At 55.2% G+C, this 14,333-nt stretch overlaps 2 protein-coding genes across 4 annotated transcripts; one reads left to right on the top strand and one right to left on the bottom strand.

Annotated features, from left to right (window-relative positions):
• The first annotated feature begins 1,264 nt into the window (after nt 1-1,264).
• NAPSA (napsin A aspartic peptidase) lies at nt 1,265-10,475 on the top strand. 3 transcript variants are annotated; one of them, XM_005664778.4, is made up of 9 exons: nt 1,265-1,353; nt 4,525-4,663; nt 4,745-4,868; nt 5,060-5,178; nt 5,502-5,701; nt 6,498-6,620; nt 6,840-6,984; nt 9,856-9,954; nt 10,158-10,475. In XM_005664778.4, the coding sequence occupies exons 1-9, from the start codon at nt 1,280-1,282 to the stop codon at nt 10,383-10,385; spliced, it is 1,251 nt and encodes a 416-aa protein (XP_005664835.2). In that variant the 5' UTR covers nt 1,265-1,279; the 3' UTR covers nt 10,386-10,475. The 3 variants fall into 3 exon arrangements, with proteins under 3 accessions (XP_005664835.2, XP_084817885.1, XP_084817886.1); XM_084961759.1 differs by lacking the exon at nt 9,856-9,954; XM_084961760.1 differs by lacking the exons at nt 9,856-9,954; nt 10,158-10,475 and adding an exon at nt 8,351-8,623.
• On the bottom strand, nt 9,212-13,920 carry LOC110261021 (uncharacterized). Its single transcript, XM_084965675.1, has 3 exons — nt 13,893-13,920; nt 12,123-13,275; nt 9,212-11,635 (listed from the first exon to the last, which is right to left on the bottom strand). The coding sequence occupies exons 1-2, from the start codon at nt 13,918-13,920 to the stop codon at nt 12,359-12,361; spliced, it is 945 nt and encodes a 314-aa protein (XP_084821801.1). The 3' UTR covers nt 9,212-11,635; nt 12,123-12,358.
• Between the last annotated feature and the right edge of the window lie 413 nt (nt 13,921-14,333).

Raw genomic sequence — 14,333 nt, 5'->3', positions numbered from 1 at the left:
ATCCTAAGTTCAAGAGCTGGGGCCCCAACCATCTCAAACACAGATCTTCGTTGGGAGTTCCCGTCCTGGCTCAGTGAAAACAAATTGAATCTTACTAGTATCCATGAAGATGTGGGTTCCATCCCTGGCCTCACTTAGTGAGTCAGAGATCCGTCGTTGTGGTGAGCTGTGGTGCCCTGAGACAGGGCTCAGATCCTGAGTTGCTGTGGCTGTGGTGTAGGCCAGCAGCTGCAGCTCCAGTAGTCCCCTAGCCTGGGAACCTCCATTAGGGTACAGCCCTAAAAAGTCACACACACACACACACACACACACACACACAAAATGCAGGTTCTCAGGCTCTCTCTCAGGCCTTTGGAATCAGAATCTCTGAGGGTGGTGCCCAGGAATCCAGGGCTTTTTTTTTTTTTTTTTTTTTTGTCATTTGTGGCTGCACCTGCAGCATGTGGAGGTTCCCAGGCTAGGGGTCGAATGGGAGCTACAGCTGCTGGCCTACACTACAGCCACAGCAAAGCCAGATCTGAGCCACATCTGGACTTAAAACTTAACTCACTGAGTGAGGCCAGGGATCGAACCCTCATCTTCATGGATGCTAGTGGGGTTCGTTAACCACTGAGCCATGATGGAAACTCCCCCCCCAACCTTTTTTTTTTTTTTTTTAGGGCACCTTTGCACTGGATTTTCGGATGCAACTTAATATCTGAGAAGCGCACTCAGGGGAAAGAGGGGCAGGCTGAGCGACTAGAGAAATGGTATTATTTTTACGCTTTTTCATAAATCGTAGTGGGGCGTTTCAGTATTTTCCAAATAAAACAATAAGAGTCCAGGCTCCTGACACTCTGGCTGTCCCCACTTAGTACCGGAAGGAACACGTCTATTCTGACCCCTCTCCCTCCCCGCAGACCCTTCACAGACACCCCGCCCATCCCTTTGTTTGCGCAGGAAAACCCTTGTGGTTAATGAGTCTCAGAAAAATGAAGTGAAAGTTACAAGTAAAATCGACCGAAGCTAAGGGAGGGGGGCACAGCAGACCCTCCGTCACCGCCACCGAAACTGGGAGTGAGGTGTGCCAGGGTCACAGGGTAGAACTTCTGGCGACCCTACAAAAATACTCCGCACATTCCCGCAAAATTGCCACCGGGTGACCCCCTCCCCCCACCGCCCCCACTGCCCCCCGCATCACCCACTGAGCGACTTCTTGTTCTGGTCACCACCCGGAGGCGGAGTCTCAGGGGAAAGAAAACAGCCTCAGAACCTCCGGGTCCACACTGGGGCCCCCAAGATGTCTCTGCCACCGCTGCCGCTACTGCTGCTACTGCTGCTGACCAGCGAGCCCGCCGGGGCCATGCTGATCCGGTACTGGGGACCCCTGCCACCCCAAAACCTGGGAGGGATGCTCTCCCTTGCCATTCAAGTCTGGGGCTTCCCAGTTCGGTGACTCCCAAACCTGGCACCCGGGGATCCATGATTTCTTCTTCTTCTTCTTCTTTTTTTTTTTAAATCATTTTAGGGCCGCATCCGCAGCATATGGAGGTTCCCAGGCTAGGGGTCTAATCAGAGTTGCAGCTGCCAGCCTGCACCACAGCCACAGCAACACAGGTCCGAGCTGTGTCTGCAACCTACACCCCAGCTCATGGCAACACTGGATCCTTAACCCACTGAGCGAGGCCAGGGATCGAACCCCGTCCTCATGGATACTAGTTGGTTTCATTACCACTGAGCCACCGTGGGAACTCGGATTCCTATCTTTTGTGTTCCCAGATCTCCACATTGGCCTCTCACCCCTGAGGGGTACACCCTGATATCTCCTAAGACCCAAGCCCTGCATCTTGGGACCCACCCTCTCCTCTCCACATGCGTTTTGGGGAGCACTCTGCTGATCCCACCCTGAGCTTTGGTGACCTGCTACCTAGATCTCTAGACATGTGACATCCCCCGCCCTCCACCTGCTTCTGGACACTCAGGACTGAGATGCCCCCAGACTTGACTCTTCCAAACTGCTTAGCTCCCCAGTTTGGGGACCCTGTGGCCTCCCCCCTCCTCTGGCGCCTCTCCCAATACCTCCCTGCCCCTCCTCTCCTCTAGTCTCTCCACCCCCTCTTGATGCGAAAGCGGGGACCCTGTTCCAGGAAACATTTCCCCCACTTCACATTCTAAAGCCTCTCAAAGATTGAGTTTCGGTGTGGGGGGTGGGGTGGCAGCAAAGACGGGGGCGCAGGGCCCCAAGGACCAACTAAAGGTACAAAAAGATGGAGTTCCTGCTGTGGCGCAACAGAATCTGTGGCTTCTCTGAAGCACAAGGACACAGGTTCGATCCCTGGCCCTGCTCAGCTCGGATCTGATCCTGGCCGGGGAACTCTATGTGATGCAGGCGAGCAAAAAAGAAAAAAAAAAAATTACTGCAGGTTTTCTTTCTTTCTTGGCCACACATATGGAAGTTCCTGGGCCAGGGATCTACCCCAGCCACTGCAGAGACAATGCTGGGGTAGGATCAGAGCTGCAGCTGCTGGCCACAGTCTGGCCAGATCCAAGCTGCACCTGCGATCTGTGCAGCAGGTTGTGGACAATCAGAATCCCTCACCCACTGAGTGAGGCCAGGGATCAGACCCGCATCCTCATGGACACTATGTGGGATTCTCAACCCCTGAGACACAGCGGGAACTCCGCACACTATGTTTTCTAACCTGTGCCTTTGTTTTTTTTTTTTTTTTCCTAGCCTGCGTTTTGAACCTAGCAGGTTGTGGCCGTTTCCTGGGTCAATGCAAAGAGCAGTGACTCTGAGTGTTGACTCAGGATCCCCAGCAGAGCCTGAATAGGATCCAGGAACTTGTGAGAAATGCAAATTCTCTGACCTACTCTGTCGGAAACTAACGGACCTGACTTTTAACGAGCCCTCTAGGTCAGGGTCTGGCAAAACACTCAGAGGGCCAGATGCAGCCTGCCCACTGTTTTTGCAAATAAAATGAAACAGAACTCAGCCATGTGGTCATTTGTTTAAACGGTCATTTGTTTACCTGTCATCCATGGCTGCCTTTGTGCTGTACGGACAGAAGAGGGAAGTTGCAACCAAGACGGATGGGCTGTAAAACCTTTACAAAAAACTTTGCCTTTCACCCCTGCTGGAGGTGATTCTGCTTTAAAACCACATTGAGAAGGCGCTGGCCAAGAGAGCTACGGTTCCCTTTTTAGCAGCTGAATGGATTCCATTCTATGCCTGCAGTTGAAAGTTGAGTCACACCCAGCATTGGCCAGTGGGTAGACTCTGGTTTTCAATTCTTTTGCCCATTTTTCTACCCGATGTCGAGAACTGTGGTGTTAAGCTTGCCACAGCATCACAGCTGCTGGAAGGAGACACAGGACCCCCAAGTCAGAGGCAAAGGATGGTTTGTTATTCCCAGTAACAGTAGTAGCCAGAATCTCAGCCTTTGTGTCTGTGTGTGTCTTTTTTAGAGCTGCACCCATGGCACATGGAAGTTCCCAGGCGAGGGGTCGAATAAGCTGCATCTGCCCACCGAAGCCATAGCCACAGTAACACAGGATCTGAGCCATGTGTGACCTACACCACAACTCATGGCAACGCCAGATCCTTAACCTAGTGAGTGGGGCCAGGGATTGAACCTGCATCCTCACACACACTAGTCAGGTTCTTAACTGGCGGAGCCACAGTGGGAACTCCTTGTGTCAGTTTTCTGAGCTCTGGTTCCCACAGGGTGAAATGAAGGGGGCCAGGAGATGTCTGTACATTTACAACTTATTTCCACTAGTTTTTTTTTGTTCTGTTCGTTAATTTTATTCAGAGCTTTGTGTGCTGGGGGGGAGTACAGAAGTTTAAAATTTTATTTTGTTTTTGGCCACGCCCACAACCTGCAGAAGTTCCCAGGCCAGGGATGGAACCTGCACCACAGCAGTGATCTGACCCACTGCAGAGATGTCAGATCCTTAACCCACTGAGCCACCAGGGAACTCCTCAGAAGTTTCAAATTTTAGAATCAGCCTTATCCATATTTTCCCCATGATTTTTGATCTTGGTATCATGTTTAGAAAAGCTTTCCTTTTCCTACAGTTATTGAAACATTTTTCTTCCTTCCGGTGCTCTTATAATCTTACATCTCACATTGTGTTGCACATCCTATGTGTGTGGAATATACTTTACTGCAGAAAGTGAAATTGGGATTTTCTGCTTACATTGCTCCGTCTGTGGTCAAAGTCCTGAAAGGGTTTTTGCAGAGGCTGGTTTTATATCAGAATGTTTGGAAAACTTTGTGAATGTCCCTTCTCGAATGCTTTATGTTATTTGGAATGTCTTGATTTGAAAGGTTTTTGGGGGAAAAGTCTATTTGGGATGGTTTGCTTTCATAGGGTCTTTGGGGGGAAATTTGTCCCCGTGGTTTGGTAGGGTTTCCGGTGATGGCTGTTAGTATAAGGCCGTGGGGAGGCTGACACTGTCATTGCATCCTGCGCGGGGCAGTCCACCGCAGATCTCCGGAATGGGTGGCTCTGTAACTGTTGGCCTCTCCTCCCCAACAGGATCCCCCTTCGCAGAGTCCACGCGGGACTCAGGACCCTGAACCCACTGAGGGCATGGGAGAAGTCAGCAGAGCCCCCCAGGCTGGGGGCCCCATCCCCGGGGGACAAGACCTTTGTGCCTCTCTCCAACTACCTGAACGTGAGTCCCGGGCACCCCCCCGCCCCCCCTCCGCCCGCTAACCAAGCTCTTCGCTCAAGACCTCTCCTGTTTCGCGGTCAGGTCCAGTATTACGGGGAAATTGGGCTGGGAACGCCCCCACAGAACTTCTCCGTCATCTTTGACACCGGCTCCTCCAACCTCTGGGTCCCGTCTGGGAGATGCCACTTCCTCAGTCTGCCCTGCTGTGAGCTTCCCTGGGGGAGAAGGGGCGGAGTGGGGTAGAGGGAGAAAGGGGGCCGGGCCTGGTCTTCCCACGGGGTTGTGAGGCCCGCTGTTCTCCCAACGCCATCCTCACGGGTGACCTGGCCAGAGGGGCAGGAGCCCCTGGGGAAGCGTCCGCTCCCCCAGTGACCCCGCCCTGGCCTTCTGACCCAGGGCTGCACCACCGCTACCATTCCAAAGCTTCCAGCTCCTTCCACTCCAATGAGACCAAGTTTGCCATTCAATACGGAACCGGGCGCCTCAACGGCATCCTGAGCGAGGACAAACTGACCGTGCGTGACCTGGAGCCCAGGAAGACTGGAGCCAGGGCGGAGCCCCTCTCTTAGACGCTCCAGTTTAGAGGGGCTCGAGGAGGCGGGGCCTCCTGGGTAACCGGGTGGGGCTTCTGAACTGAGAGGCAGGGCTTCCTGGGGAAGAAGGGCGGGGCTTCCCTGCAGGGGCGGGACTTCCCGAGTTGCCCGGCAAAGAAAGCTTCCAACGCAGGGAGTGTTATTTTCAAATGTCCCCAGACCTGGGAGTCCTTGGTTTGGGAGATCTCGGAGGTACTAGGTAACGTCCTGCCGGAAGTAACGTGCTCCACTTGAATCCACCCCAGATCGGAGGACTCACAGGTGCATCGGTGATTTTCGGGGAGGCCCTGTGGGAGCCCAGCCTGGTCTTCGCCTTTGCCCACTTTGATGGGATACTGGGCCTCGGTTTCCCCGTTCTGGCCGTGGGAGGAGTTCGGCCCCCGCTGGACAGCCTGGTGGACCAGGGGTTACTGGATAAGCCTGTCTTCTCCTTCTACCTCAACAGGTAAGGGGGGAAGGGTCTAGCTTCCTAACAGTCCTAGCCCCAAGGAGGAAGTTCTGCGCTTCTTCTGGAAGTCCCTTACCCAGGAAAGGAAGTGCCACCCTCCATTCAGGAAGTCCCCAAGCTCTTCCCTATTGAAGTCATCCATCCTGCAAAGGCAGCTCCATCCGCCACTCAGCAAGTCACAGTCCCAACATAAGAAACACCTGTTTGGGAGTTCATGGCTCAGTGGTTAATGAATCTGACTAGGAACCATGAGGTTGTGGCTTCGATCCCTGGCCTCGCTCAGTGGGTTAAGGATCCGGCGTTGCCGTGAGCTGTGGTATAGGTTGCAGACTTGGCTTGGATCTGGCGTTGCTGTGGCTCTGGTGTAGGTCGAAGACTCGGCTCGGATCCCACGTTGCTGTGGCTGTGGTGTAGACCAGCGGCTACAGCTCCGATTAGACCCCTAGCCTGGGAACCTCCATATGCCACGGGTGGGGCCCTAAAAAGACAAAAAAAAAAAAAAAAGAAAAGAAATCCCAAGGCTCAACTCCCCCTCAAATTGCCACCTTCCCCAGCCAAGGCAAGTCTCATGTCCACTTCAAGAAGCCCCCTAAAATCCTAACCTCCAACTCGAAAAGCCCCTTCTCTTCACTTCCCGCCTTGCTTCCAATCCCAACACCGAGACCCTGCCTGCGTCCCACTACCCTACCTAGAACCCAGCACCCCCCCCCCACGGGCAGGAAGCCCCTTTGGTGGCCATTCCTGGGGCTGGCGGGCGATTGCCCGTGCCGCTTACAGCCGTCTGCCTCTGCAGGGACCCCGAGGCAGCTGATGGAGGAGAGCTGGTCCTGGGTGGCTCGGACCCGGCACACTACATCCCGCCCCTCACCTTCGTGCCCGTCACAGTCCCTGCCTACTGGCAGGTCCACGTGGAGCGGTGAGGAGCCTGGCTTCGGAGATCTGGGTGGGGGGGTTCCAGTGTCCAGAGAAGGGAGCTGAGGGCCTGTACTTCTGGATCCGAGGGAGGAGGGTCTGGGGGGCCCTGGATCCTGGGTCCAAGGGAGGAGGGGCTGGGGCTGGATCCTGGAGGAGGAGGGGCTGGGGCTCTGGCCTCCTAGGATGCCGGCTCTAACGACTGCCCACTTCTACCTCACAGAGTACATGTGGGCACAGGGCTGACTCTTTGTGCCCAGGGCTGTGCTGCCATTCTGGACACAGGCACATCTCTCATCACAGGACCCACTGAGGAGATTCAAGCCCTGCAGGCAGCCATTGGGGGCATCCCCCTGCTGATGGGGGAGGTGAGGACTGGGTGTCTGGTGGGTGTGGGCTGGGGAGGTTAATAGGGATCTAATGGCAGGCATTGGAGAGTTCCCTGGTGGTCTAGCAGTTAAGGATCTAGCATTGTCATTGCTGTGGCTCAGGTCACTGCTGTGATGCTGTGACTTGGGTTTGCTCCCTAGCTCGGGAACTTCTGCATGCTTCAGGTGCAGCCAAAAAAAAGAAACCAGGCAGTAAGCTCCAGCTTGAGGGGTGGCTCAGGAGGTATCTCAGGGCAGAAGGAGCTGGATCTTCCGAGTGAGAAGCTGGGGGTCAGAAGGAGGAAGCAGGAACACCTCCCAAGGGTCTACTCTGAGTGACACAGGGAAGGGGGGGGGATGATGATGCAGGTTTATTCAGTGCTGGACAGGAGCCAGAAGCCTTGGCATGTCTGGGGAAAGTGCAGAAGCAGCTCAGGAATTCTATTTTTTTGTTTTGTTTTTTCAGGGCCACACCTACGGCATATGGAGGTTCCTAGGATAGGGGTCCAGTCGGAGCTACAGCTGCCGGCCTACACCATGGCAATGGCGGATCCTTAACCCACTGAGCGAGGCCAGGGACCGAACCCACAACCTCATGGTTCCTAGGTGGATTCGTTTTCCCTGTGCCATGACGGGAACTCTCAGGCATCCTATTTAGGGTCCATCAGCTGGTGGACAGTCATCAGAGCCAAGGAGGAGGGGGAGCCCTCCCTGGGAGAGAGGAGGTCCCCACAGCAGCCTTGGGGAACACCCACCTGCAGGGAAGGCAGAGACAGGGCAAGGGCAGCCAGCGGCCTGGGAGGAGCACCCGGAGAGTGTAGGCTCAGAGAGGCATGCACGGAGTGTTCTCGAGCATGGGGTGGGTACCTCCCAACATAAGAGCTGCCCAGCCACTTCTCCAGCCTCTGGCGGCTCCACAGTTTCTGGGCGGAACCTTCTGGGTCCGAATTTCTGTGATGCTATCACTGTGCTTTTTTGGCACTCCTGAGACAGGGGAGAAGGCTCCATTCCTGGGGCTCTGAGTCACATGCCAAGCCAGCGGCTCCCAGTCATGAGCAAGTCCAGTGCAGGCTGCTAGGGATCAGGGAGTCATAGTAGCCATGTGTATGTTTGGGGGTGGCCTGGGTTGGACTCTGGCTCAGCAATTTGCTAGCTGTGTTGTCTTGGACAAGTCAACAGTTTCCAAATCTCGAAAAGAGGCTTACTGGAGTTCCCGCTGTGGCAAAGTAGGTTAAGGACCTGGCTTGGATGTGATCCCTGGCCTGTGATTAACCCATTTAAGGTGCTTAGAACAGTGCTTTAATGCCTGTCTGTTGTGGCTGTTACCATTTCTCCTTTCTTTTCATTTCTTTTTCTTCTTTTTCAGGGCTGCACCCGAGACATATGGAAGTTCCCAGGCTAGGGGTCAAATGGGAGCTACAGCTGCCGGCCTGTGCCACGACCACAGCAATGTGGGACCTGAGCCACATCTTCGAGCTATGCTGCAGCTTGCAGCAATGACGGATCCTTAACCCCCTGAGCCTCCATGGGATTGAACCTGCATCTTCATGGATACTAGTTGGGTTCTTAACCCACTGAGCCTCAACGGAAACTCCCCTTCATTTCCCCTTTCAAAAGAATTATATACTCTCTAATTCAACCTTGTTCTCACCATTCTTTGTCTGCCCAACGAGGTAACTACTATTGGTTTCTAAGGATGAGAAATATCTTGGTAGGTATTGCTAATAGCCCAATACCGTCTTGTTAGGGACTTGGGAGTGGTGGGAATTGACGCAAACTGGAAAGCACACGCCCCATCAGTCTAAACAGGGCAACTCTCAACTACTCAGCTCCAGCCAATTATTGCAATATATGGGAGTTCCCATCGTGGCGCAGTGGAAATGAATCTGACTAGTGTCCATGAGGACACAGGTTTGATTCCTGGCCTCACTCCGTGGGTTAAGGATCTGGTGCTGCCCTGAGCTGTGGTGTAGGTCGCAGATGTGGCTGGGATCTGGTCTTGCTGTGGCTGTAGCGAAGGCCGGTGGCTACAGCTCTGATTTGACCCCTAGCCTGGGAACCTCCATATGCCTTGGGTGTGGCCCTAAAAACAACCCCCCCCACACACAAAAAACAAATAAACCAGTATTGCCATGTAGGGGAAGCCAGAGCTCCTGGTTTGTTGGAGAAACCATTATTTAAAAGCCTTGGTCTGTAAATAATAATAGCATTTACTATGTGCCAGGCATTCTTCCAAAGCTTGTTTATTTCTCACACGACATCCCTGTGAGTACGACTGTCTACATCTTCAGATTGGAAACTGGCACAGAGCGGTTAAGGAACTTGCCTAAGATGACACAGCAGCAGACTCCACAGGATACAACTGGCCACAAATTCCTTTTTTTTTTTTTTTGTCTTTTTGGGGCTGCACATGGAGCACATGGAGGTACCTAGGCTAGGTGTCGAATTGGAGCTGTAGCTGCCGGCCATGGATGAACCCACATCCTCATGGACCAACTACTCCGGTTGGTTAACCGCTGAGCCATGATGGGAACCCCCTGCCCACAAATTCTTAAAACGTTCTGGACACGGTATAAGATAATTAAATATACACCTGCGGGCCCACTATGGCCCATGGCCCACCACTTTTTTGATTTACAATTCAAAAAAAGAGGAAAAGATGTTTTTATCAAATGGGAGCCTAGGGGAAGAGGCAACAGTTACACAGGGGTGGAGGAAGAGCCACTAAGGCTAGAGAAGGCAGCAGGCCACCCAAGGCCCTGACTACCTAACTGCCCCAAATTGATATTACCCTATTGCACTGCGGAGCCACGGAAAGGATTTGAGCAGAGCAAGAATCCCTCATTTCCATTTGTTCACCTTTTCCCTCAGTACCTCATCCAGTGCTCGAAAATCCCAACGCTGCCCCCAGTCTCCTTCCACCTTGGGGGGGTCTGGTTTAACCTCACGGCCCAGGACTATGTCATCCAGGTAGGTCACCATCACAAAGACGTCACAGTGACGCAATCAGATGGGTTTGAGAGGGTGGGGCTGGGAGTGAGACATCACTAGGACGAAACAGGGGCCACGAAACATTTCTAGTGCCCAGGGTAGTGGGAGGGGCGAAGCTCTGTCTCCAAAGGAAAAGGAAGGGGGGGGGCGTGACACCCATGGCCCGTCTTATCGTTTTGTAGATTACTCGGGGTGGCGCCAGTCTCTGCTTATCCGGCTTCCAGGCTCTGGACATGCCTCCGCCCACAGGGCCCCTCTGGATCCTCGGCGATGTCTTCTTGGGTAGCTACGTGGCCGTCTTCGACCGTGGCGACAGAAAAAGCGATGCCCGAGTTGGGCTGGCGCGCGCTCGAGCTCATGGAGTAGGCCAGAGAAGGGGTGGGTTTGCGCAGGCGCAGTTTTCCGGCTGAGGAAACCCCCCCCCCCGTTAGGTGCATGCGCACTGGGTGATCGCCGAGGCCCCGCTACTCAGTAAAAATCCGTTGTTTCCATTGAACCTACCTGGGCCTCTTTCTACTTTTTTTTTTTTAAGCGCATGATCTTTGCAGGGGAAAGTTATCATCTGGCCCTCCGGAGTTGAGGAAGAAAGGAAGGAGAAAGGTATCGTTCCTTTTTCCCAAGGCTCACTCCGTGCAGAGGCCTTATACTACGAAGCCCATGAAGCCCCTCGCCTGCACTGCCTCCCCTCGAAGGCACGCGACACCGCAGAGCATCACGGATCTTGTAGTCTAGGCGGTGTTCACGCTCTGACGGAGGCGGGCGCAGCCACAACACGCGTGGGAGGCGACAGGTCGCGACGGCAGCGACAGGTGGCAGTGGGGGTGGTGGCTGAAGTCGTAAAGGGTTTTCCAACCCTTGTTCTAAGGGGAGAGGATACCATTCCTGCACACTTCATGTCCAGGTCTTCCCGTCTATCCTTGAGATTCCGGGACCCCTGAGTACGCCATAAAGGCGGGGCTTGAAGCCCCCGGGTAGAGGGGAGCTGAGCTGCCCCTCCTCCAGCGATGATGTCACTGCCCCCCTCCGCAGCTTCTTGCTGCCCAGAGCTGCGGAGACTGGGTCACCCCTCCCCCCATCGCCAGCCCCGGATTCCCCCATCCCCGCCCCGCCTCGACTTGGGGTGAGTACGGGGGAGGAGATGGCTCAGGGTCCGGGGGCGGTAAACCAGCTCAAATCCCAGTTTTGGAAGCGGGGAACTCGGGAGATGGGGACTCAAAGATTACAGCGGAGATGTACTTGGAGGGTCTCCAGGGACCAAGGGTCGTAGGCAGAGTCCCCATATTTTCAGCTTTAGTGCCCAGGAGATCATCTTTCCTGGATTTGGAACTGATAGGAGCGGGGGTGGAGGAAAGGGCCCTAGAAGTCCGAAAGGGGAAGACCCTTCCCCAATTCCAGGGCTTTGGGGAATGGGGGAAGGGAAGTTAGGAAGGGGCACCAAGGATGATGGAGATGAGTTTGGGGCTTTCAGGAATTTGGTGCCTTGAGGACCTGAGAAAAGATAAGCGGCGAGATGGGGAAAGGGTCTAAAGACATGAGCAAACACTGGCCTCCCTTCTCCTGGTGTCTGTCGCCAAAAAATCGAGTCCACTTCCCCCTGGTCTGTTTGCAGAGCTGCGTGTCCCATAACGCGAGCCCTCATTATTGCCTCCAGAAGCCTCTCCTATGGGTGAAAAATTCAGGCTGACAAATCCCCCGTATAGCCTGGTGGGGCCTGGGAGGGCCATGTGAGAGCCAGGGGCATCCCGATTTCCCAGGGCCTGATGGAGTCTGGGCGATCCTAATACTCCCTGACCAAGCGCCCCCTCTCCCCCCGCCCTCATCCCATGGTCTCTAATCCCGAGTCTCATTCCATATTCTCCTCTATTCCAGCCTCCTCACTCCTCTTCTCCCCAGCCCCACCTTCTCCCACACCTTCTGACCTCTGCAAAAACGCTGATTTGGTAACTTGATCCCGTGCCTGGCTGCTGTCAAATGCAGAAAAGTAGATTTGGGGTGGGGTGGGGAAGAGTGTGAGGGAGCATGGCTGACTCGGTCCTTACCCTAGCCCTCACTCCCAGACCCTAGTGCCTACTCAACCCACGCTCCAGCCTCCACCCCCGCCCCCCACTCGCCCAGAAGCTTCATTCAACCCAAGCCCATTCCCTCACCTCGGGAGTCACTGCTTCGGCCTGGGGAGCCATTAGAATTCAGGGCAGAGAAGAGCAGGAAGCCCCACTGTCTTTTCTCTGTCCTCCTGGGTCTCATGGGGGCTTGAAGGCTGCCCGAAGATACTGGATCGGGGGTGGGAGAGTTGAGGGAAAACTACCTCCCTGGTCCGCAGGACAGGTCGCACTTCTGCCACTCTCTGCAGTGACGCAGCCTCGAGTCCGGGCCAGGATGAGGGTTAAGGGGGGTGATGGGGTGGGAGCCTGAGAGAACGGGACAGAGATCCAGAGAGAGAGGGACAGAGACTGAAGGACGGCAGGACAGAGTCCCAATGAAAGTGGGAAAAGAGACCCAGAACAAGGGGGCAGAGATTCAGAAAAGGATGAAAGAGGCACGGGATGGGGGTGTGTGGAGACCCAGGGAAGGGAAAGGGACAAAGGACGTAAAAAGAAAAGGCAGGCACGGGGAGGGGGGAGACGGAGGAGGGGGGAAGGCGGAGGGGGGGGAAGACGGAGGACGGGAGAAAGACACAGAGCGGGAGGTAGTCAAAGAACAAGGGCGAGGACAGAGACCCAGATGGAAGAAGGGCAGAGACCCAGAGTGAGGAGGGAACACACTCTGGGGTGGGGGTGGGGGGAGTGGAGTGGGGGGAGTGGAGGACAGAGTCACAAAGAGGGGCAGAGGTTGCAGGGAACAGAGACCCAAGTCCTAGCAAAAGGTACAGAAGCCAAGAGAAAGAGACGGGGTGGATGCGGAGACCGAGACGCGGTCGTGGGGGAGGAGACTTAGGCTTAGAGAGAAGAGGGGGAAGCCTCTGAAGGAGGGGGGGGACAGATTCATAGAACAATGGGACAGAGACCCAAAAGGAGCGCAGAGACTTAGAAGGGGCCGGAGTCTCAAAGGGGTGAGGGCAGAGACAAGGGGACAAATATTCAGAGAAAGGGGAGAAAGAGAGACACGAAGAGACACAGAAACGGGAGCGGGGGTGGGTAGGGAGGCGATACCAACCAGCCGCCGCACCTGCAGTGGGAGGTGGCGGGCTGGGGACAATGCCGCGCGGGGACGTCCGCAACCCCTGACCCGCCCCCTTCGCTCCCACAGGCACCGCCTCCCCCCCCCCGCCGCCGCAGACGCGGCCGCTGCCGCTGCCTCCGCCTCAGCCCCCAGCGCCTGCGCCCCAGACCACCCGGCGTCTAGGCCGGCCCCAAGGGCGGCGCTGGACCCTCGCCTCCGCGGTCCGCAGTGTTCAGGTCCCGCCCTCTATTAGCCCCGCCCCAACGCTCTATTTCTCTGCCCTCCCCCCAGGACTCTCTACCCCGCCCAGTTTCCCATTGGTCCCGCCTATTGCCTTCGCCGAGGCTGTACTTGCCGGTGTTTCGGGTTCTCCTCTCCGCCTTCCTGAGGACACTCTCCTTACCGCTTCTCTTCCTTCCCTTGGTTCTCCTGCCTGCAGTCCGTCGTTATCTAGAGCTCGCCCCCTTTCCCTCACCAATTAGAAGCTCTCGTCCCCCACTCTGAGATCCTTCGGACCCTTAAGTCTCTTTCCCATGTTCTCTGGTCCCTCAGACTCCTCGTTTCAGGTCCCACAGTTCCGTCCAGCCCAGTAGCTTGGTACTCTTCGCAGGTCTCCCACTTTCCTTGGCCATTCTCTACACTCTTAGCCCGGCCTAGCCTGGTTGCTTTCAAGTCCCTTAAAGCCCTGCTCCTCCCTTAGTCTTGCTTTTCCACAGTCCATTCAAGACGTTTTCTACCATTTGTAGACCCCCACCCACCCAGCTTCCTCAGTCCTTTCCCATCCATCCTGACATTCTCCGAGCCCAAGCCCCGGCTAATCGGGCCAAGCTTGCAGCTCCCACCCCACGCCTTCTTTACCTCGCCTCCTCCCTGAGTCCTAACTAGAAGCTCTCAGGTTCTAGGCCTCGTTCATTTCCGCCCCTCTCACTGGGTCTCAGTCTCTGTTCCCCTTATCCTGTTCCCTTTCAGTCCAGTCTAATGCCATTTCGCGCGAAAGTACTCTCCACTCTCTATTTCCAGTTCCCGCCCCTCGTTCAGTCCCGCCTCCTCACTCTTCCAGCCCAATTAGGACAATTTCTAATTTCTGTGGCTCTGCCTCTTCTTAAGATCCGCCCTGCCCCGTTCAAGCAACGTTAGAAGCCCAACCCGGCCATCTCCATCTACCCCTCTCCCCTGGGAACTGCCTGCTGGCTCTTTAG

Source organism: Sus scrofa, chromosome 6, assembly GCF_054392235.1.
Source record: "Sus scrofa isolate SSC_HxYL_T2T_F1_AM1 chromosome 6, Sscrofa_HxYL_maternal_Yorkshire_Landrace_v2.0, whole genome shotgun sequence".
Classification (NCBI taxonomy): Eukaryota; Metazoa; Chordata; class Mammalia; order Artiodactyla; family Suidae; genus Sus; species Sus scrofa.
Note: the sequence above shows the minus strand (reverse complement) of the source record. Positions and strands in the feature narration are given on the sequence as shown.

Coding starts and splice junctions, on each gene's coding strand:
- NAPSA (XM_005664778.4), top strand. CDS start 1,280: ATGTCTCTGCCACCGCTGCCGCTACTGCTGCTACTGCTGCTGACCAGC. Junction 1,354..4,524: donor GCCGGGGCCATGCTGATCCG/GTACTGGGGACC, acceptor CCTCCCCAACAG/GATCCCCCTTCGCAGAGTCC. Junction 4,869..5,059: donor CTTCCTCAGTCTGCCCTGCT/GTGAGCTTCCCT, acceptor CTTCTGACCCAG/GGCTGCACCACCGCTACCAT.
- LOC110261021 (XM_084965675.1), bottom strand. CDS start 13,920: ATGGATGGGAAAGGACTGAGGAAGCTGG. Junction 13,276..13,892: donor GAAAGGACTGAGGAAGCTGG/GTGGGTGGGGGT, acceptor CTGGGGGCTGAG/GCGGAGGCAGCGGCAGCGGC.